Here is a 22288-nt window from a genome sequence, read left to right on the forward strand (position 1 = left end):
GTTATGTCTCCCTTTTCATTTCTGATTTTGTTAATTAGNATNCTGTCCCTGTGCNCTCTAGTGAGTCTGGCTAAGGATTTATCTATCTTGTTAATTTTCTTAAAGAACCAGCTCCTGGTTTGGTTGATTCTTTGAATGGTTCTTCTTATTTCCACCTGGTTGATTTCAGCCCTGAGTTTGATTATTTCCTGCCATCTACTCCTCTTGGGTGTATTTGCTTCCTAGGTGTGTTATCAAACTGCTAGTGTATGCTCTCTCTAGTTTCCTTTTGGAGGCACTCAGAGCTATGAGTTTTCCTCTTAGGACTACTTTCATTGTGTCCCATAAGTTTGGGTATGTTGTGGCTTCATTTTCATTAAACTCTAAAAATGTCTTTAATTTCTTTCTTTATTTCTTCCTTGACCAAGGTATCATTGAGTAGAATGTTGTTCAACTTCCATGTGAATGTTGGCTTTCTATTATTTATGTTGTTATTGAAGATGAGCCTTAGTCCATGGTGATCTGATAGGATGCATGGGATAATTTCAATATTTTTGTATCTGCTGAGCGAGGCCTTTTTGTGACCAATTATATGGTCAATTTTGGAGAAGGTGCCATGAGGTGCTAAGAAGAAGGTATATCCTTTTGTTTTAGGATAAAATCTTCTGTAGATATCTGTTAAATCCATTTTTTTCATAATTTCTGTCAGTGTTCATGTGTCTCTGTTTAGTTTCTGTTTGCAGGATCTGTCCATTGGTGAGAGTGGGGTGTTGAAGTCTCCCACTATTATTGTGTGAGGTGCAATGTGTGCTTTGAGCTTTACTATAGTTTTTTTTTTTTTAATGAATGTGGATGGATGCTCTTGCATTTGGAGCATAGATATTGAGAATTGGGAAGATTTTACCTTTAATGAGTATGAAGTGCCCCTCCTTGTCTTTTTTGATAACTCTGGGTTGGAAGTTGATTTTATTCGATATTAGAATAGCTACTCCAGCTTGTTTCTTCAGACCATTTGCTTGGAAAACTGTTTTTCCAGCCTTTTACCCTGAGGTAGTGTCTGTCTTTTTCCCTGAGGAGCGTTTCCTGTAAGCAGCAAAAAGTTGGGTCCTGTTTATGTAAAAATATGGACCGCCTCATGAATTTGCATGTCATCCTTGCGCATGGGCCATACTAATCTTCTCTGTATCATTCCAATTTTAGTATATGTGCTGCCGAAGTGAGCACTCTTGTTTGTTTTTGAGACAGAGCCTCACTGTGTAGCCCTAGACCTCACTACATATACCAGGCTGGCCTCAAACTCAGAAACATCTACCTGCTTCTGCCTTTTTAAGGCTAGAATTAAAGGCATGCACCACCACATCTGGTACAAAACTGTTTTAATTAACTACCTACTTACAGGTTTCCCTACAGACATTGACCCAGAATATGACTTACAGCTTTCTATGTTCCTGCTGCTAAGAACGGCATGTTCTGTAAAAGGCCCTAGAAAATGTACTGGACTAAATGTCAGAGTTCACAGCAGCTTGCCCAGCATCGCTGCCCAGGACATTCTATTCTGTCAGAAATTACTTGGATGAGCAGTTATCAGGGCCACAGGGATGATGGACACACACACACACTTACTATGGTGACCAGGTTACACCTCCCTTTAGGTGGGGATTTTTGGAGACGCTGGAGAAGCCACAGATAAGATGTAAAACAGGTCACTTCGATCTTGGACCAGAAAGCTTCCTCTAATGGTCACCAGCCTTTATTTTGTTGAGTTAGCTAAAATTTTCTCATTCCACCAGGTCAGGATTCTTCCTGCCTAAGCCTCCCTGTTCCTATGTTCTCACGGGTGTCCAGATGTCCTCTAAAGGTCTTCTTGCTCCCTCTATTTTGGTTCTTTGGGACAGAGTCCAGGTAGTGCAGGCTGGCCCTGATACACTACCTTCAAAGGGCATATTATAGGCATATGCCACCATGCCCCCTTCCCCTTGTCCATCAGACATTCCCTCAGTAATCTTTGGCCTGCCCAACTCTTTCTTATCTGTTTTGTTCTCCAGACTGACAAAGGGTGACAGGGCCTGAGGGAGAATGGCTGTGACTATCAGTAAGGGAGCAGGGGGCAATGGTAAAGTGTCTGCGCAGGTGGACTGAAGTGCCCCGTGCCTGTCTATCAAAAGAAGCCCAGGAAAGGCTACTTGACTTCAGTGTTGGTTTGATGTGATTAGAAAGTGGAAGGTTTGGATGAAGTTTTAAAGCAAACTGCATTTTCAAAGAATAAAAGTGATTTTGACTGGCCAACCAGAGAACATGCTAAATGTAAAAACCGTATGATCACTCTCATGCTGAACGGGCACACTTCTCCAGAAGCTTCTGGCGTGACAGCAGATACACAAACAAGTTGGCACTGACACTGTGTGTTTGATCTGTCCTAAAAGCTGCCAGTCTTGACCAGATGGAAGTCAGGCTTCTCATGGAGAAGGGAAAGTTGAGACTGAATCAAGATGATGGCTGTGTTAATCCAACTCAAGTTCTTCATTCTTTCGAGAGGAGGGGCATAAAAAGGCTCAGGACTGAAACCTGGGCCTCTGCACCTGAGTCAGGTGAGAACACATCCGAGGAGATGACAGAGATGGAATGGGACAGGAGTGACCCAAGAGGAATTGGCACAATTCTCCAGAAATTTAATTTACACAGAGAGAGAGAGAGAGAGAGAGAGAGAGAGAGAGAGAGAGAGAGAGCCCCAAAACAATAGAAGTCTGGAGTTTAAAAAGAAATGTCAACACAGGACCACAGGGGACTGGACTATGACAGCCCAGCCTCACAGATGATCATGAACAATGGCACAATCAAAACGCAGATGATGCTCCGGGTGCATCTCTGAAGTGGAAACTTAGGGGTTCTTTGGAAAGTTGTTTGGATGGTGTTCTGCTGGGGCAAACTCATGAAGAATGTTTAACTGAAATGGACACAGGTGGAAGGATGTTTTACTAAAGCAAGCATGTGAAAGGACACCTGATGAAGGAGTTTTTGCTAACGGTGCATGTATTGGTCTGTCTTACATTGCTGCTGAGCTACATTTGTCGGAACTCCATGTTGTAGGTGTTTGTTGCTTCTGTGGACACAGGCTGATTGGCAGAGTGATGTCAGCTGAGACAGATGTACGTGCTGAGGCAAGACCTGAACTGAGGCAAGACCTGTGTAGGACATGTGATGTTTGGAGGGTGATCAAAAGGACTTAATGGACGTGATGGAGGCTGAGCTGAGCTTGCTTGTAGAGCTAGCTGTGCAACGCCTGTAAGTCTCCAGTCTGCTGAGAGAGACACTGTGGAGAATTTCTCCTGGTGTTCCTCCTGGTCCCTCTTGCTCACTCATGCTGAGGCCGAGGCCTGGCTGATTCCACTAGGTAGTGCCATGGCTGCTGATTGGTGTTTATTATCTCGATTCTATTGAACTGGACTGTTAGTATATCCATGAAGTATTTGTAAGTGGATCGAGCTGTCGCTGTTAACCTGTGAACTGAGTTGCTCCAAGGAGCCTTTTTAAACAGGTCCACTTCCCTGGTATCCTTTCTTTCGCACCATCTCTGGTGAGTGGTGGGATAAAAGGGAAGTTAAAATATTTCAAAACCATCATTAAAAATAGATTTAAAAAAACATTGAAGTTACACATTTCTATAGAGGAAATAGCACATAACTGAGTTGGCAAAATAATGACCACCCTAATCTCCCAGTTGAGAGGACTTTAGGACCAGGGGGCAAATGAATGGAACTGACTTTAGCATAGGAAGACTATTCTGGATGTCCTAGGTAGACCCCAAAGCAATAAATAATAAGGATCATAAACAGTGAAAAAGGTGGGGCTGAGGAGGTTAGAGTGAGGTGATATGGACCCAACGGGCTTTAAGGATGAAGGAAGCAGCCTCAGCTGCAAGCCTAGTAATGTGAACAGTGTCCAAAAGCTGCAAGGGACAGGGAAACATTCTCCCCTAAGGCTTCCAAGGGATCATGCCCCTGCTGAAACCCTGTGTCCAACCTAGTGTAACAGAAGACAGTATATCATACCTATGAAGTTTTATAACTCTTAAGTTTGTGACTATTTGTTAGAGAAGCAACAGAAAATGTAGACAATAATCATTAGGTCCCTAATTATTACTAATATAGACAAAATAGTGGGTCTAGGAACACAACCAATAGACACGGTTAAGGTTAACAAGGAGAGGCCAGGGCTGGAGAGATGGCTTAGTGGTTAAGATCACTGACTGCTCTTCCAGAGGTCCTGAGTTCAATTCCCAGCAAGCACATGGTGGCTCATAACCATCTGTAATGGGATCCAATGCTCTCTTCTGGTGTGTCTGAAGACAGCTACAGTGTACTCATATATACAGCAAAGAAAAAAGAAAAAGAAAAGAAACAAGGAGAGGCCATACTAAAGGCGAAGCTCCATTGGAATGTTAAATCGAGGTCAGAAGCTGGCTGGGTGATGATCGGAGGGAGTTCTCCCCACCTCTTTCCCTGGGGTAGCCTCTCCCACAGCCCTCCCCTCAATGTTACCTCTCAGTGCTCACCCACTGGTTTACACATGGGCACCATTGGCATGATGTCTCCCTGGAGGCATGGCTCTTGGAGTGGTTGTTAGAAAGGTCTCCACACCAAGCTGACTGGCTGCCATAACTTCTAGTCACTGGCTCTAGTTACATAATCTTAGAATGTTCAATAGCTGTAAAGATAGGAGGACAAGCACCATGTATATCTGTCTGACATTCCTTCTCTTAAGAAGTTCAGTCAGGAATGGATACAGAAAATGTGGCACATTTACACAATGGAGTACTACTCAGCTATTAAAAACAATGGATTTATGAAATTCTTGGACAAATGGATGTATCTGGAGGATATCATCCTTAGTGAGGTAACCCAATCACAAAAGAAGTCATTAGCTATGCACTCACTGATAAGTGGATATTAGCCCAGAAACATAGAACACCCAAGATACAATTTGCAAAACACAAGACAATCAATAAGAGGGAAGACCAATGGATGGATACTTCATTCCTCCTTAGAATAGGGAACAAAATACCCATGAAAGGAGTTACAGAGACAAAGTTTGGAGCTAAGATGAAAGGATGGACTATCCAGAGACTACCCCACTCAGGGATTCATCCCATAATCAGCCACCAAACCCAGACACTATTGCATATGCCAGCAAGATTTTGCTGAAGGGACCCTGTTACAGCTGTCTCATATGAGGCTATGCCTGGCAAACACAGATGTGGATGCTCACAGTCAGCTATTGGATGGAACACAGGGTCCCCAGAAGGCTTCTCTTCTGGAGAAGCTAGAGAAAGCACCCAAGGAGCTGAAGGGGTCTGAAACCCTATAGGTGGAACAACAATATGAACTAATCAGTACCCCCAGAGCTCATGTCTCTAGCTGCATATGTAGCAGAAGATGGCCTAGTCGGCCATCAGTGGAAAGAGAGGCCCCTTGGTATTGCAAACTTTATATGTCTCAGTACAGGGGAATGCCAGGGCCAAGAAGAGGGAGTGGGTGGGTAGGGGAGCAGGGTGGAGGGAGGGTATAGGGAACTTTCAGGATAGCATTTGAAATGTATATAAAGAAAATATCTAATAATAAATAAATAAATAAATAAATAAATAAATAAATAAAGTTCAGTCAGTGCCTATGCTAACCGTCCTTTCTCCCTATGCTCCCTTTAAGATGAGGCACTCATGACCAAGCATGTCGTTCCACAGAAATACAGTTTGGAGACGATATTCATCAGTCCCAGTGTTAGATGTAAGGCCTAGACCAGCCACGGTTACTCACATGGTTAGGCAAGAAGCTCTTTAAGGATCTCTCTAGCCTGGAACATATCCCAGGATCTAAGATGAGGGAATTTCACATACTCATTTATCAAATATTCATTTTTAAAACTAATTTTGCCATTTTCTGTTCTGGCACTTATTAAGACAATCAAGAGGTTTATGATCCAGGTTGGATTTGTGGGGAGTTTTCTGTGGCTTGCCAAGTCTCTACTTAAAAGTGGACCCCCTGAGGAAGATAGTACACTACAGTGATGGTCTGAGCTGTCTGGAAACTTCCAAGCAAACTCACACCCACTCTCTTGTAGATTCTCCCATGTTGTGGATTTAGATCTCTGTTTGACATCTTTATTCTGCAGGTTGTCTTATCCATTTTCTTACCTCAGATTTGGAGTTGCATTTCAACAAGATGGAGCCTAGGTGGGGAAAGCTGAAACATACTTAAATATACGGCATAAAATAGCTCTAAAAAGATCCACTAAGACCTGAGAGACACTAGCTGTCCTCAAAGGTGGGAACCCAGTGGTTAGAGAACACTGACAGCAAGGAGGGAGACTTAATGATGAAAACAAACGCTGGCGTTTTGTGAATAATGAATATTAAATCTACTATAGATTGAATGCATCAGTGAATAACTCAGTCACCAATAGTGCACTAGTGTCACATTAAGGAAAGAAATCAAAACACTTCCCCTTGGTATCATTTAATCAAGAGACAAGATTTGAATTCTCTACTTCGCTCTCCATGTCCTCCATCCTGTTTGGCTGTTGTCTGAGTATGAATCTATGCCTGTCTGAAGGTCATCTTATGAGTCTGTTCCTGTGTTTGTTCTTGTGTTTCTGTGTGTTGTGTCTCTCTGTGTGTGTACCCCTAACAAACAGCTTTGTCTTTATTGAACAGCCCAGAAAGCATTACAATAGGGAAAGAAAGAGGGATAATTATCAGAAATCTTTTTTTTTTCTGGAAGACCTTTTTTTATATCAGGAATAGTAGTTTACAAAGGATTAGGTCATTGACCCAAATGACCCAAATAACACAGTATTACAAAGACCATTGGTAATCAAGCAATATCCATATGTTGCGTTCGATATTTACATTGGATATTCATTTTTATAAGACTGCTTTCAGCCTCTATTTGCTGTTTGTAACAAATGATTATCATAACACATGCATTATTCTGGGTCAGGGGTATGGAAAAGTATATAACTAAAGATTACACCTATGCACCAGCTTAGTCGATTGCATGGGAAACCCAAGGCAAGTAAGACTGATTGTTACATTGCCGTCTGGTTTTTTGTTTTGTTTTGTATTGGTTTTGGTTTTTTTGAGTCAGAGTTTCTCTGGGTAACACTGGCTGTCCTGTAACTCACCAGGCTGGCCTGAAACTCAGAGATCTACCTGCCTTTGTTTCCCAAGTGCTGGGATTAAGGGTGTGCACTACCACACCTGGCTACATGGTTCTCTTAAAGCTGTGGTTTTTAACCTTCCTAAGACTTTGACCCTTAAATACAGTTCCTCATGTTGTAGTGACCCTAATCATAAAATTATTTTTGTTGATACCTAACTATAATCCGGCTACTGTTATGAATCATAATTTAAATGTTTTCAGATGGTCATGGGCAACCCCTGTGAAGGAGTTGTTTGACCACCAAAGGGGTCACAACACACAGGTTGAGAATCATGTCTCAAAGCCAGGTTAAACAAACAGGTCGAGTAGAGTACACAGCAGGACAGCAGTCTCAAGTCTTTTTTTTTTTAAGATTTATTTATTATATATAAGTACATTGTAGTTGTCTTCAGACACACCAGAAGAGGGCATCGGATCACATTACAGATGGTTGTGAGCCACCATGCTGGGAATTGAACTCAGGACCTCTGGGAGAGCAGTCAGTGCTCTTAACCACTGAGCCATCTCTCCAGCCCCAGTCTCAAGTCTTAAGTGACCTCAGAGTAATATTAACTCTTGTTATGAGGACAATCAAAAGTCCTTCTTTTAGAATGTAAACATTACTTTGTTCATAATATCTCATTGTTATATACTATTTAAGAATAAATATTTTAAAATTTAAATTAATGCCATTAGGATATTGCTATTCTTCCTCTATTCCATGTACAACTGGAAGGTCAATGAAAGCAATCTGATAGCTACCAGGTTCATCTGAACTTCTATTTATAATACAGAAATGGATGGACATCCTATAAATAAGAAGCACCAGACAGTGAAGATCCACAGTAAGCATTAACAGTTTTACTAGTTCTTCAATAGCTAGCCCGTGTCCAGATCCAATGCCAGGTCTATCTGACTTTATTTCTCAAACACATAGCCTTCAAGAACCTTTTTTTCTCTCTCTGAGTGGAATGGCCACATCTGTGAAATAAAAGCCCTGGACTGGGAAGGCTTTGTGACTGATTTCAAGCTCTAACATTTTATGACGCCTTGAATTTAAGATCAAGATAGTCAAATAGCAATCCAGACCTCCTTCCTCAGCTCCAGGATCACAATCTCCCTAATCCTTCAGACAACCCCTTGTCTGTCCCCTGATGAGAATCAATCAATAGGTTCATAACAGCGGGGCTTCTATCCATAACAAAAATCTCTTCACATCACAAAACCTCCAGAGAAAGGAATGTATCAGTGCTGAGCATTTCAATGTGACAGAGGCAGTCTGATAATCTTTAATAAAAAGGAAAGCTATTAACAAAATCCTTGAAGGCACCCAGGAAGATGGAATAATCACTTTTAGCATCAGGACTTTCTTAGTCATCTTCAAAGATGAGTATCTGTGGATCAGATATGTAGGTTAGCATAAGGATTTAAAGTAAAATGAAGTCCAGGCACAAAGACATAAGACTATAGACTAAGTATTCAGTATTTGAATCCAAGCCACAAAATATCTTCTATAAAAATAAAACTAGGTCTTCACTAACGGTTTTTGTAAGTTTTTAGTTGGTGAGGGCATGTAAAATTTAGACAAATACGAAATTGCATAGAGACAGAAATGCAGTCAGAGTCTATAGGTTTACAACAAAGATCATCAAAAGTGAGGATGACATACAGCTATGCACTTAAAGCAGTCACCAATCTATGATTGGAGTGGTTCACACACAGGTATAATTGTATTATTTCCATTCTGTTGAACCAGTCATTCACGTATAGAAAGACAGAAACTGAGAAAAGGAAGAAAACTCTCCAAAGAGCCCTGACCTAAGATCTCCTTGCTTCTTCTGCAAGGCCTCCCTCCACATTGCTTTGACTCACCCTCGGCTCAGATACTATGCAGAGCACTGGGAACACAAAGGTGAGTGCCACACAGGTCAGGTCTCTGGACTCAGACCTCATGTGTCTTTCAACAAATTGGTTCTGATACCAAATACTATCATAGACCTGTCAAGCACAGAGCTCCGTTCAGGTAATGGCACACCCAAATACTGAACAAGTAGGCAAAGGAGTGCCTTTGACAGTATAATTATATAGAAGGGAAGACGTCAAGAACAGATGACTACTTGAAGGTACAAGGCAGCTTCCTCAAGTTGGTGACACTCAAAGAAGTAGCTAGGAGTACAGAATTCCACAAAGAAGCTCAAGGGGCATAGCAACTATCTGAGGATCCATGCAGCTCTGGACCAATAAGGGGATGAGGGAGTGAAGATGGGAAGTGGGGAATGAAAACAGTCAAGGAGAAAGGATTGAGAGGGCTAAGAGATGGCTAAGTGTGAATATGAAAAGACTGGTTAGGAGGTTAGAATGCTGGCCTGCCTCCCTGAGGCAGCAGTGGAAGGCTGAGGGTAAACTGTGAAGGTTAATCCAATTATTCAGGAGGATGTGGTGATGATAGGCAAGAGAGAAAGCAGAGTTCTAATCAAAACAGTAGATACTCTGATTTAAAAATAAGCAAGAAACTTAAGAGGATACCTCTTCAAAGAAGATATGTACCTGGCCAAGAAGCATACTGGAACATGTTTAGCATCAGTCATTAAAGAAGTGCTAACAAAACTCACAGTGAAGTATCACCTTGCACCCTGCAGGATCACTGTGGGGCTGCAGAGCTGGCTCAAAGGTTCAGAGCACTTGCTGTTCTTGCAGAAGACCCAAGTCCCCAGCACCACTGTCTGGCTGCTCACAATTGACTGTAACTCCAGTTCCAGGGGATCAAACACCGCTACTGTTCTCCGGGGGAATGTGTGCACATGTGCGGCATTTATACTGACAAACACACAAATAAAATTTTTTTTAAAAATGAAGGGGGAGCTGCAGACTAGGCTCCTGGAGTACTTTGATCCTCAAGGTTCATAGTTTGGTTTGGATTTTGAAGGTTGTCAAAAGGCTATGTACAATGCTTTGGTTCCAATCATGGCAGTTTCGGGATTGTTAGAGGTGAAGCCTAGTAGGTCTTGCAGTCATTGAATCATGAATGCCCTTGGAAAGGATTGTGGGACACCAGTCCCTTTCTTAGTATTTGAGCTTTGTTCTGCCACATGCTAACTACCATGAAACACTATCTCGCCATAGGCTCTGAAGCAGGGAAGTGCAAGCCCAGATCAACCTTTATCGTAGGTAGATTACCTGACAAACACATAAGTCATAAGACAGGTAGAAAATAAGGCAAAGAATCCTGATAGGAAAGCTGACTGACTAGGCCATTCAGGAGGTCCAAACAAGTTTAGTGGAAGTGAGAGGCAAGGGAATGGCCACCGTGGGCCATGGAATCTAAACTGTTTATAAGGGAGTAAGAACACATTAGATTTTTGATGACAGATAGCAAAGACACACTAAGGTTAAATAACAAAGGTCTTGGAGGGAGGTCAAGAGAATTGTTGAACAGTTCAATGATGTCAAGAGAGTGCCATGGGAGCTGGTGGCAGAGGAGGAGAGAGGAAGCAATCTACCAGTTAGGATCAGTGACCAAGTGGCCTGACACTGTATGATAATGAATGGCTTACAAATGGACTGGATAGAGATATGGAAACAGAAATTTATCTGATCAATCCCCAAAGGATTATCCTTGCTTATTGAAGGGGCTTGGGAAGTTTAAAGTTGGTCAATTGTCCTCAACCTAAAACAACTTCCATCTAGAACTTAAGACCCTAAGATTCTTTCCATAGAAACACAAGTGGTAGAGGTGATGGCGGCGGCGGCTGTGGCAGCAGCTATATCTTTAGTAAAAAATGCCAATAGTGCCTGAGACCCTCCATTCAGGAGCCTATAGAACTGCCAGCCAGGATCAACTAGACCACCTAGATCTTTGATTTGTCTGAAATTTTGGCTTCAGTGATACTCAAAGCCATGACATAGAAAGCACTTTCTTTCAGTTCCCTCAGCTAGAGGACTGAGATCTCAACACTGCTTTTTGAGGGCAACAATGCTGCCCTCAAAACAAGGTTCCTAATCACAGGAAGGGGATCCCAATAGGGCCACTCCTTCTTTCCACCAAGCTCCAAGAACATCCTTGCTAGAGCCTTCATCTGAGAAACATTTAAATGGAATGCCACTGCCAGGCAGCTCTATGAGTAGGAGTCCTCGATGAAACTTCCTTCAGGAAGGGGCTGAACTGGATGATAGGAAAGGTCCTTTCCATTGAAGACATCCCAGATTCCAGTAAATGATCTATCCCACTGAAGCAGCAGCAGAGGCCCAGGTGAGAGAAAGAGATGCACTGGACTAGTCACACAGGAGGCCGAGTCTTAGTCAGGGTTACATTGCTGTGATGAAATACCATGACCAAAGCACCAGAGCAATGTGGGGACGAAGGGGCCTTTGGCTTATACCTCCATATCACTGTCCACCATCAAAGGAGGTCAGGACAGGAACTCAAACAGGGCAGGAACCTGAAGGCAGGAGCCACGAAGGAGGGCTGCACCTCAAGGCTTGCTTAGCCTGCTTTCTTATAGAACCCAGGACTAGCTCAGGGACTACAACACCCGCAATGGGCTGGGCCCTGTTCCATCAATCACTAATTAAGAAAATGTCCTACAGCTGGATCTTCTAGAGGCATTTTCTCAATTGAAGTTCCCTCCTTTTACGTTAACTCCAACTTGTGTCAAGTTGACATAGTAGAGTAGAGGATGTTTCTTTCTTGCACATTTGCAGTCACCATGATCTTACACAGACAGCATTCATCAAGTGACTATGACCTTTGACCTAATGACCTATGACCTAATGACCTTTTTCATTCAAAAGGAGGTGGGGCACATTAAAGGAAGGACTCTCGAAATCGAAAGTCAGAGTTAGGGAAAGAGGAAACTAGGGGGATGACATTAACACCAAATTCTAACTTAGCTGTCATGTGTCTCTCCAAGGAGAAACCGTCTGCTGCTGCCCTGTCCCTGCTTCTAGTGCTCTCTGCTCCTTTCTAATGCAAAATGCATCTCTTTGTAAATGCTAATACAAACTCCATCTCTCACAAGTTCTCACCAATTCAAAGTGAAGTAAGGATGGGGATTGTGACCTAATGGTAGAATCCTCTGTTAGGCCCTGGGTTTAATCCTCAGTATCACAGACAACAACAACAATAACAAAACCCAATATAGTAAAATGAAAAGAATTCACAGAGCTAGTGGGCACAATCACTGCTACACTGAAACTGTCTGGTAGCATCTCCTATGTTTTGCTTTCTATATGGATCCTAAATATTGCAAAGCCACAAGCCATGGTGCCATACATCTGTCTTCCTAGCATTTAGAAGGATGAGGCAGAGGAATGACGAGTTTGCTAATAGCCTAGGCTACAAAACAAAACCCTGTCTAAAAGCCAACACCAAACAAATAAGCCTTGTGTGTAGTAATATTGAATGTTGGAATTATCTCCCTTTGTTACTTATAAGCTATGCTTCCGTTTTCAGAACTTGAAACACTTACAGCTTGTATCCACTGGTGGTTACTCTTAAGGTTATACTAATATATGGGTCCTTGTCTTAGAGTGTGAAATAAGTCAACGCCACTCAAGCAATGCCAAGGGCTCCAGAATGCTTCCATAGTCCAGTCTCCTTTGTCCAAGATCACATATGGTCAGTCTAGCTTTGATTTCCAGTATGTTTTAAACATTCTACTCTACCAGGCTACATTTGTTTAAAATCTGCCACCCTCACCCCTGGCTGGTTTTTTGGCTCACAGGGGCCTTTAACACCCTACTCCTCTTTGGGGCTCCACTCCATTTCAAGCTTACCCTTCATTAGAATGTCTGCTGTACCTTTAAAAAGCCTGCCTCTTTCAATGCACTGTCAATGGAGAGTAAGTGGAGTCCAATGGAACCACCTCACAACCCACATTAGAAAAGCAAACCAACACCAGCTTCAGACAAGAGCTGATCTGGGGGGAACATGTTTTCATCTGTTTTCAACTTCTAGGCAGCAACAACCCAAACTTCTATGATCTTGAAACAGAACTAGACAGGCACGACCCTTTTGAGTCTCCACTCTAGATCTCTGTGTCTAAGTGCACGAGAGAAGCCTCCCCCAGATCCACGGCAGCCTTCACTATGCTGTTGTCCCTAGGATCCCCTTCAAGCTGTTTTGCTGTTGTTGTTTTTCATTTGGTTGAGTGTTGGTTGTTTGGTTGGTTGGTTGGTTGGTTGGTTGGTTTGGGTCTGTTTTTTAAGACAGGGTCTCACTGTGTTCTTCTTGCTATCCTAGAAATCACTATGTAGATCAGGCTAGCCTCATACTCATAGATACCTGCCTGCCTCTCAAGTGCTGGGATTAAATCCTCTCAAGTTTATAACACAGGTAAAAAGCACTGTCAAGTAGTAGAAGCAGAAATCAGAAATCAAATGGCTCTTCACATTCACACTTTCAGAAACATTCTATTTATTATGTTCAAAATTAAAACATTTGCAGATAGTCTTAGGATTCAAATAGTTAACACTGAAATGCCCCAGAGGCTGAGGCTGCAGTGTAGTGAAGCAGTGCTTCCCAGAATGCACTGAAATGTAATTAATTACTCATTTAAAAGGCTCTCTACTTAGCAATAAATTTCAGATGGCCTAAAACTACGTTTAGCAGAGAAGACATTAACAGCCATATAAGTTAAGACTGCTCAAAACCAGGTGCTACATAAAAGATTCATGATGTGGTACTTGTGTGATCCAAACAGAAGAGAACAATGCTATGTGGACCCCTACGAGTTCAAATGGATGCTTTCGAGTTCCAAAGTTAGAAGCCAGGCACACACACACACACACACACACACACACACACACACACACACTAAAATCCCGATCTCTGTCAAGGTTTTCATTCAGGCAGAGACATTGACAGCAGAATGGTACCTTGCTTGCCCCTCTTCACCTGGCATTCACACCAGCTGGGTTTCTTTGGTTAGTGCAGAATGACAACAGCGACAGAATGTCAATGTATTCAGGGGCTGTGCACCCAGCTGCTACCCAAAGCCTGGGTGCACAACAAGAGTTCTCTAGTTGTGCCTGTCAGAGACCTCAATATAAAAACGATCAGAGTAAACACCAAGTCTTTGGGATTTTTCTTGTAACTACACAGAATGCTTCACTTCAGTTTCTGGTCCTCCACTTTGACAGTTAACAGCGGCACACAGCAAACCTTATGTACTTGCTCGAATCCCCACCTGGGTATGACCATCTGTTCCTTAATATTCATTATTTTAACACCCACAGAGCAGACGTGTACGGAGCCTTATACTTTGGTGCTTCCTGTTCTGAAGCCCTGGCCATGTGTTACTCAAAGCTGCTGCTGTAGTTATTGCATGTCTGGGGCCCTAGGAAAGTAATCACACGAGAAACAGCACAGCGCTCCTGCTCAGAATTGTTTATAACTAGAAAACCCAGAAGCAACCTAAATGTCTGAGAAAAAAACAAAATATGGAACATATTCCAGATTGGAGGTTAGGTGATTTGAGTATTGACAACACACTGTGGAACTTGACAAATGAAAGTGTGTGTGTAAATATGCACATGCATGTGTTTATGGATGAGTATATATGTATACTTGTGTGGGAGGATGGGTAGTCCTGGAAAAGCCATATCCTTTCCTCTGTTGTACTTCTTGTAGCTGTGTTAATTTGTGTAATTACCTGATAAATGCTTCTCTCTCCTTCTGATCTCAATTTGATCATGGGACACACAGTGAAGAACAAACTCCCTTAAGTGGTCTTCTCATGTCCACATGCTGGCCATGGCATGTGCGTTGTCTACACACCACACACACACACACACACACACACACACACACACACAGTAGTTTTTAAAAAGTACATGTGAAGGAGAAACACACAGCTTGTAAAAGTGCTGGTGCTAATGTGGCCTGTTTCCAGCCTTTGATGCTCTATGTCTTTTAGGTTAGTTCTTAGAACAGCATCCCACTATGTGGTCCAGGCAACACAGTGTCCTCCTGCTTCAGCCACCTGAGCACTTGAACTGCAGGGATAAGCCACCGTAGTTGGCATCCCAGATGGTTATTCTTAAGAATATCTGAAAGACATCATGGCTAAAATCAAAGGAAGATGAAGAACTTCTTTCATCTTCAGGTAATGAGATGAATGAATCTGTCTTTCCCCTCTAATGTTTGCAGTTATCATTTTTTTTAACACCTAAGAGGAAAAAGCATGTCCCATATAAAGAACTGCTGTTTTCTTCTGTTAATTGCTAAGAATTTGAAATCTACTGTTTTTGTCTTTTCCTTGATTCCATGAAAACTCAAAGTCAAATTTAAGGTTTATGTATGGTAGCTAGCAATGAAGTGGTCTGGGTAGTTCGTAGTTCTACAGAGCCAAGAAGCACATTAAAAAAAAAGTCCTGGACCAGCCCTTTGTTGGATTTGTAGTTAGAATAAATTTTTCCCATTTTGTAGTTTGCCAGCTTTAAAGAAAAAAAAAAGCTATTAATGACAAATTAGATAATGTGGGTAAAACCACAGTATTGGCAGACATACTGTAGTTAACTGAATGCATTAAAGTCACTTAGTAAAAGATCCCTATATAATAAAACCATCTTTACATCAATAATATATATGAATATATTAAAAAATTTTTTACTAATTCTTTGAGAATTTCATACAATGTATTTTGGTGATATTCCTCCTATTTATTCCACCCACATCTCTCTCTACTTCTTTGACCCCCAAGTTTGTATCTCTTCTACATTAAATGACTAATGACCCCAGGGGCTGACCACTAAAGAAAAGTGTCCCTCCCTCCAGCAGGAGTCACTGTCCCTAGTGCATCAGTGAGGAGTAGGGACTCATGGACCCTCCCCACGCCATGCTTGACTGTTGGCTGGCTTGACACTGTGCAGGTGACCACAGATGCTATGTGTCATGAGGCCAGCACTCCTGTCGTGTCCAGAAGACACTGTTTTCCTCTGATCCTCCCTGATGCCAGGTTCCTACAGTCTTCTGCCTCATCTTTCATGATGGTCCTTGAGCCTTGTGGAAGTGAAATAATACAGACATCCCATTAAGCATGACTCAAATCAGTAAAATAAATATAACAAAATATAAAGAATCGGTGAAATCAAGAGTTAGTGCTTTGAAAGACTGGCACACCTTCAGGCCAAGTTACCTGCCAGGAACCAGCTAAGAGAAGCTAGAAACTAGCAGGTGACCTTCCTGAAGTGGTCAACATGGACTGGTAAGTCATGATGGATTTGATCTTCTAGGAAAGGCCAAAGATCAAATTTAAGGAATGATTCCTGCTATTAATATGCACTTCTTGATATTATTAAGTATATATATAAAAATCACTAGGTATTAGCCCACCCTCTTAGGGAGATTTCTAAAGAACAATGAAGATGTACTGTCTTATAGTGATGCTATATACACAAATAGGTGATTTCTGAATTCTTTTATTTATTTACATTCCAAATGTTGCCCCCCTTACCAGTCACCCTTCCAAGGGTTCATCTCATCCTCCTCCCCTCAGCCTCTGAGTGGGTGCTCCCCCACCCACCCTTTTCTGGGGCATTATATCTCTACTGGATTAGGTGCATACTCTCCCAGAGGCCAGAAAAGGCAGTCCTTTGCTACATATGTGCTGGGGGCCTTGGACCAGCCTGATTATACTCTTTGGTGGCTTAGGCTCTGGGAGCTCCCAGGGGTCCAGGTTAGTTGACACTGTTGGTCAAGGGGGTTGCCATCCCCTTGAGATCCTTCAATCCTTCCCCTAACTCTTCCATAAGGACTCCTGACCTCTCTCCAATAGTTGTCTCTAAGTATCTGCATCTGTGGTCTCAGTCAGTTGCTGGTAGAGCCTCTCAGATGACAGCCATGCTAGGCTCCTGTCTGCAAGTAATTAAAATGGGGTACATATCTAAGCAGAGAATTCTCAATAAAATAAACTCAAATGACTGAGAAACACTTAAAGAAATGTTCAGCATCTTTGTACATCAGGGAATCACAAATCAAAACTATTCTGAGATTCCAGCTTATACCTGTCAGGATGGCTAAGATGAATAACACAAGTGACAACTCGTGTTGGCTAGGATGTGGAGCAAAGTGAACATTCATGCAAACTTGTACAGCCACTATGGAAATCAGTGTGGTTGCTCCTCAGGAAGCTGGGAATCCATCTACCCCAAGATATGTCTCTTGGGCATATATCCAATGGATGCCTCATCCTACTAGAGAGGCACTTGTTCAGCCATGTTCACTGATGCTCTACTCATAATAGCCAGACACTGGAAATATCCAAGGTATCTCTCAACAGATAAACGGATAAAGGAAACGTAGGACATTCACAGTCAGCTACTGCTTAACAACTCAAAAAGGAAAAAGAGAAATCACAACATTTGCAGGAAAATGGATGGAGCTAGGAAAAGTCATCCTGAATTAGGTAAGCCAGAGCCCTAAAGACAAAGAGGGTACATTACATATCCACTTATATGTGGATGTTAGCTATGAAGTCTACAATCTGTGTAACCATAGGTTAGGTATAAGGTTAGAGACGAGGGAAGGGGGACAGATTTCCATAAAAATGGGAAATAGAATATATATTTATGGACCGATAAGGGATAGGGTCTGGGACAGGAAGGTCAAATGTGGAGGGACAGGGAAGATGAAGACAAGGGAAGCAATACAGAGAGTGACAGCTAAAATTCAGGGCCATTTGAGGTGTTGTATAGCAACTTAATATAGTAGAATCACTCTAAAACACATACAAATATTAAGAAGATCTAAATGAAATTGTCCTGGATGACTCTTGTCACCAAATGAAGCTTTTAGGACTGGCAATGGGTTACATCTAGTTGAATTGCTGGCCAGAGGGGTCCTATGGGAACCCCCCAAACAACCCAACCTATTGCAGTATTGGTTATGCTCCATAACCTGACAGGAAGCCCCCATTGCTGAACATGGCACTGAACAGTCATTTGACATGGAGAAGTCAAGCTAGTACCTTCCTAGAGTTTCCACCTCTTAGGAACTAGTGCTCATGGTACTGGAAGGTATTCTGCTCACTACCAAACGAGAAAGGTAAACACCAACGGAGCCCCAAGCCCTTTCATCCACAATGGTCATCTGCATCCAAGATGTGCTGTTGTATCACTGGAACAGACCTGTGGGAATAACCCACCAATATTTGGCAGAACTTAAGTCTCATACTATGAGATGGAACTCTGGGTGGCCAAGACCCTGAGACTAGATAGGCCAGGGACCAAGGGGAAAACCAAATACTCCTGCTCTGTTTAAGGAATGTAGCAATAAAATGCATCCTAACTAGATTCTGCTATACTCATAGGTCACTGCCTTGCTCAGCCACCATCAGAGATGCTTCCTCCTGCAGTAGATGGCAGCAAATATGGAGACCATCAGGTTGTCGAGATGCAGAGAGTAATCAACTTTGGAGCACTCATGCCTAGTCAGGATGTCTCCAGTGAAAACCCTCCCCTCGGGTCTCAGGGAACCCTGGGGAAGATGAGATGGAAAGAGTGTCACAGAACACAGTAGATGCCAAGGCTATCTGTGGTCCAGCTACTGAAGTGAGGCACAGAGAGTGGAGTCAGACTAAACCTGAAAAGAGCTACACTGCATGTGTTGCATATGGCAGAGAGAGGGAGGAATGCCCCAAATGTCCCATGATTTCCAGATGCTGGACACCGGGCTGTAACATCTGGATTAATACAGCTGGATTTTAGTATTGCTCCCATATGTACCTTTCTATTCTCCCATTTTTCCCTTTTGGAATGAGAAAATATGTAACCTTTTCATTTGTTTTATCAGTTCCAACTAATACGACTAGATTGGGTTGTTTTTGTTTTTAAGACTCTGGACTTTTGAAATGTAATTTTTAAAGATTAAAGGATTTTAAAAACTCACACTAAGTAAGAGTTTAGGGAACAAGTAATAAAAAAAAAAAGTCAAAACAAAACAAAAAAAGCCCTGTACAAAGCCTCCCCTGCTTTTGTCTGCTCCTTGTGACACCTGAGTCTTTACCCATATCCTATCCTGAGCAACTCCTGGAACTTTGTTTATGAATGCTTTTTCCTTCTATACCCACAATTCCATATGGGGTAGAAGAGAAAAAGATTACAAAGTAGGAAGGCCTGACACATTAGAGCCACCTGAACGTCCTTTCCCCAGCTCACCAGCATCTGCCCATTCACCTAAACCTTATGTGTCCCTGCTATTCTGAGCCAGTATAACTGACGACAGTTACCTTGAGGACAGTTAGAGGAAAGGGACTGCATGGCCGGTGAAGGTCAGAAGCTGGGTAAAGATTGACATTTTACTAAGGAAAATTTTATAATTAGGAGCTTATCACGTTCAATTCTGGATCTAACCTGTGCACTGGGCTCCCCAGTCTTTGCTAAGTAGGTACACTTCTCTTCCATGCACATACAGAGGTCATAAATGCACTGGCCATTTAGTTCTTCTTTTTATTCTTCATTTTGGTACCACTGTGATGTCAGGCTAGACCAGCAGTTCTCAATCTGTGGGTTGCAACCCCTTTGGGGATCTAGAAAGCCTTTCACAGGGCTCATCAAACCCACAGATATTTATAATGCAACTCATAATGGTAACCAAATTTACAGCTATCTAGTGGCAGTGAAAAACAATTTTATGGTTGGGGGTCACTACAATGTGAGGAAGTGTATTAAAGGGTCACAGCATTAGAAGTTTGAGAACCCTGGCCTAGATAACTCCTAGATAACTCTTACAGGCCCCAGACATAAATGAAGCGAGTCCTAACAGCAAGGCTGTATTTAGAGACTCATTAAAAAGATAAAGTAAAATGAGGTCACAGGAAGGGTGTGATCCAGCATGACTGGTGTCCTTGCAGGAAGAGATGAGACACAGACGCATGTGCACAGAGGAGAGAACAACTAAGGACACTGAGACGGCAGCTGTCCCCGAGCAAAGGAGAGAGGCCTCAGGAGACAGCCTATTGATCTGGCCTTCCAGCCCCTAGAACCAGGAGGAAAATCAATGCTCACTGTGATAAGGAGGACAGTGCTTGACAGAAGCCCAGGCCCCTGCCCACATGGTAGCACTCCTCCAAGCCTCTCTGGCATAATAAACCAAACATATCCATTTGTGCTCATCTGTCCTTGAGGAACAAGCTCTCCTGTCTGTTCCGCTGAGAACTGTTTTCACAATGGAATGAATGCTCGCCATCATTCCATCCCAACTCCTCAGTTCTGTGACTGACAGCTTGCTATCTGAACTCACATGCTGGGTTCCCACAGACATACCAGTAACTGCTTCCAGTATAATGGATGGCAGATTATGTCATCTTTAAGGAAACAGCTTTCACTATAGCCTAACATCTGGTAACTCAGAGATATAAAACACGTTAATGCTAACCTCTGCTCACTTATTTCAGATAAGACGCAGTACGTGGTCTTGCTGTCCATTTCCCAAACTCAGAGAACACACAAGGAAAACCAATGGCAGTGCCAGTGTGAAAACATTCAACTCTTGCCATGAGATGCCACCCCCCCACACACACACAGACAGAGACAGACAGACACACGCAAGGCCATCAAATACACAGATATTTACACTGCAACTCATAATGGTAACAAAATATAGTTATATAGGAGCTAAACAGTTATATGTGTGTGTGTATGTATATATATATATACATATACATACACACACACATACATACACACACACGGGGAGAGAGAGAAATGTATATGCCAGAGGTTCCAAAGCACACCAACAAGCCCATGTCCACAGAGCTACTCTCTGGAGAGAGGGGCCAGTTTTCCCATCACAAACAGACTCGTTGTAGTAACACAGCCGTATGTGCTGTGGTGAGTGAAAGATCACGTGTCTGAGGGATTGACATAGGGCAGGTAAAACTGGGAAGTAAAGGCATTTTCCACACAGAAACAAATTTTATGACAAATAAAGTATGAAATTTTATAGGCTCTATTCAAATACTCACAAGCCACTGTTTCAAAGACATTACACATTGTATATCCATTGATAAATAACATTTATTTCACTTTTTTGTTTGTTTGTTTAACAGCTGGGATTCAAAGTGTTCGAGATCTGCCTGACCCCAGGGGAAGAACACTAAGAGTGATAACTTTTAAGTGCCACTTCAGAAAGACATACATATGCTTCAGTCATTGAGCCTGCGCCCTTAAAGCACAGCTGTAACTTCCCCACTTCCCCAGCTTTTCAAAAACCATAAAATGACCCCCTCCCCATTATAAACCTAGTCTATAAGTAAACACAGGTGTGTCTAACAAACGCATTCAACTTGGGTACTAAGCAGTAACTGCTGGTGGCCTGGCAGCAGGCGCTCCCACCAAGGGTGTGTGGCTAGGACAAGAGCATGCACACTCTCAGCGGCAGGCTTGCAACTGTCAAGAGGATGAAAAGCTGCTTCCGAGGTTTGTTCCCCAGCGGAAAAACCTAAAAAATGACTTAAAAACATCCTGAAATAGAGAAGTCAAACCAAGGAAAACGCTCCTGCTAAGGAATGTATACTCTGTGCAAAGCTGGTGAGTATGATTTTAGGGGAGAAATGTCTTAAAGGAAAGGAAGGAACCAACTGACTAAGAAGAGTCATTTCAGAACATGTCACGTTTTGTTTTTTTGTTGTGTGTGTGTTTGTTTTGTTGTTGTTGTGTTCAGGAAGGCAAAGAAGAATGAAAATAAATTAACTATTACATTTAGACTTAAAAGTCTTCCTTGGATATTGTTAAATATGAAACCATACATGGCAATAACAATATCATATTCAGGTCACTGTACGGAAAAGCTGGCACAAAGCCCATACTAATTCTTATTCCTCTTGTTTCTTGGTTCAATCTCAACACATTCAGTGGCTCTAGTGCGGCGAGTCTGTTGTGGGCTTACTTCTCTGTTTTGATCATTTCTGAAAACAAGAAAAGAAATGGCATATCAGAAAACAACGGTCATTACTCTGTGGGAACTCCTAGTATACTAAGCAGTTACTTTCACATTCATGACTTCGTTAAAACCCACAGCTGCCTCTCTTCTAAAGACAAACCTATAATTTGAATTGTTACTATATCATTCTTATTTTGTTAAGTATGAGAACAATGACTTTATAAGGACCAAAGAA

General features: G+C 42.3%; 1 protein-coding gene and 1 non-coding gene across 7 annotated transcripts in view; both read right to left on the reverse strand.

Annotated features, from left to right (window-relative positions):
- Nucleotides 1–1096: 1096 nt before the first annotated feature.
- Nucleotides 1097–1203, reverse strand: LOC115031466. The gene has a single exon (XR_003837086.1). It is a non-coding gene; the product is annotated as a U6 spliceosomal RNA (small nuclear RNA).
- A 19942-nt stretch (nucleotides 1204–21145) lies between these two features.
- Rad18 (RAD18 E3 ubiquitin protein ligase) overlaps nucleotides 21146–22288 on the reverse strand; it is a 73660-nt gene continuing 72517 nt past the window's right edge. For all 6 annotated transcript variants that reach the window (XM_021164900.2, XM_021164899.2, XM_021164897.2 and 3 more), the window contains one exon: nucleotides 21146–22078. In XM_021164900.2, the coding sequence (XP_021020559.1) occupies nucleotides 21979–22078 (100 nt within the window). In that variant the 3' untranslated portion in view covers nucleotides 21146–21978. The remainder of the gene's footprint in view (nucleotides 22079–22288) is intronic.

Source organism: Mus caroli, chromosome 6 (assembly GCF_900094665.2).
Source record: "Mus caroli chromosome 6, CAROLI_EIJ_v1.1, whole genome shotgun sequence".
Lineage (NCBI taxonomy): Eukaryota > Metazoa > Chordata > Mammalia > Rodentia > Muridae > Mus > Mus caroli.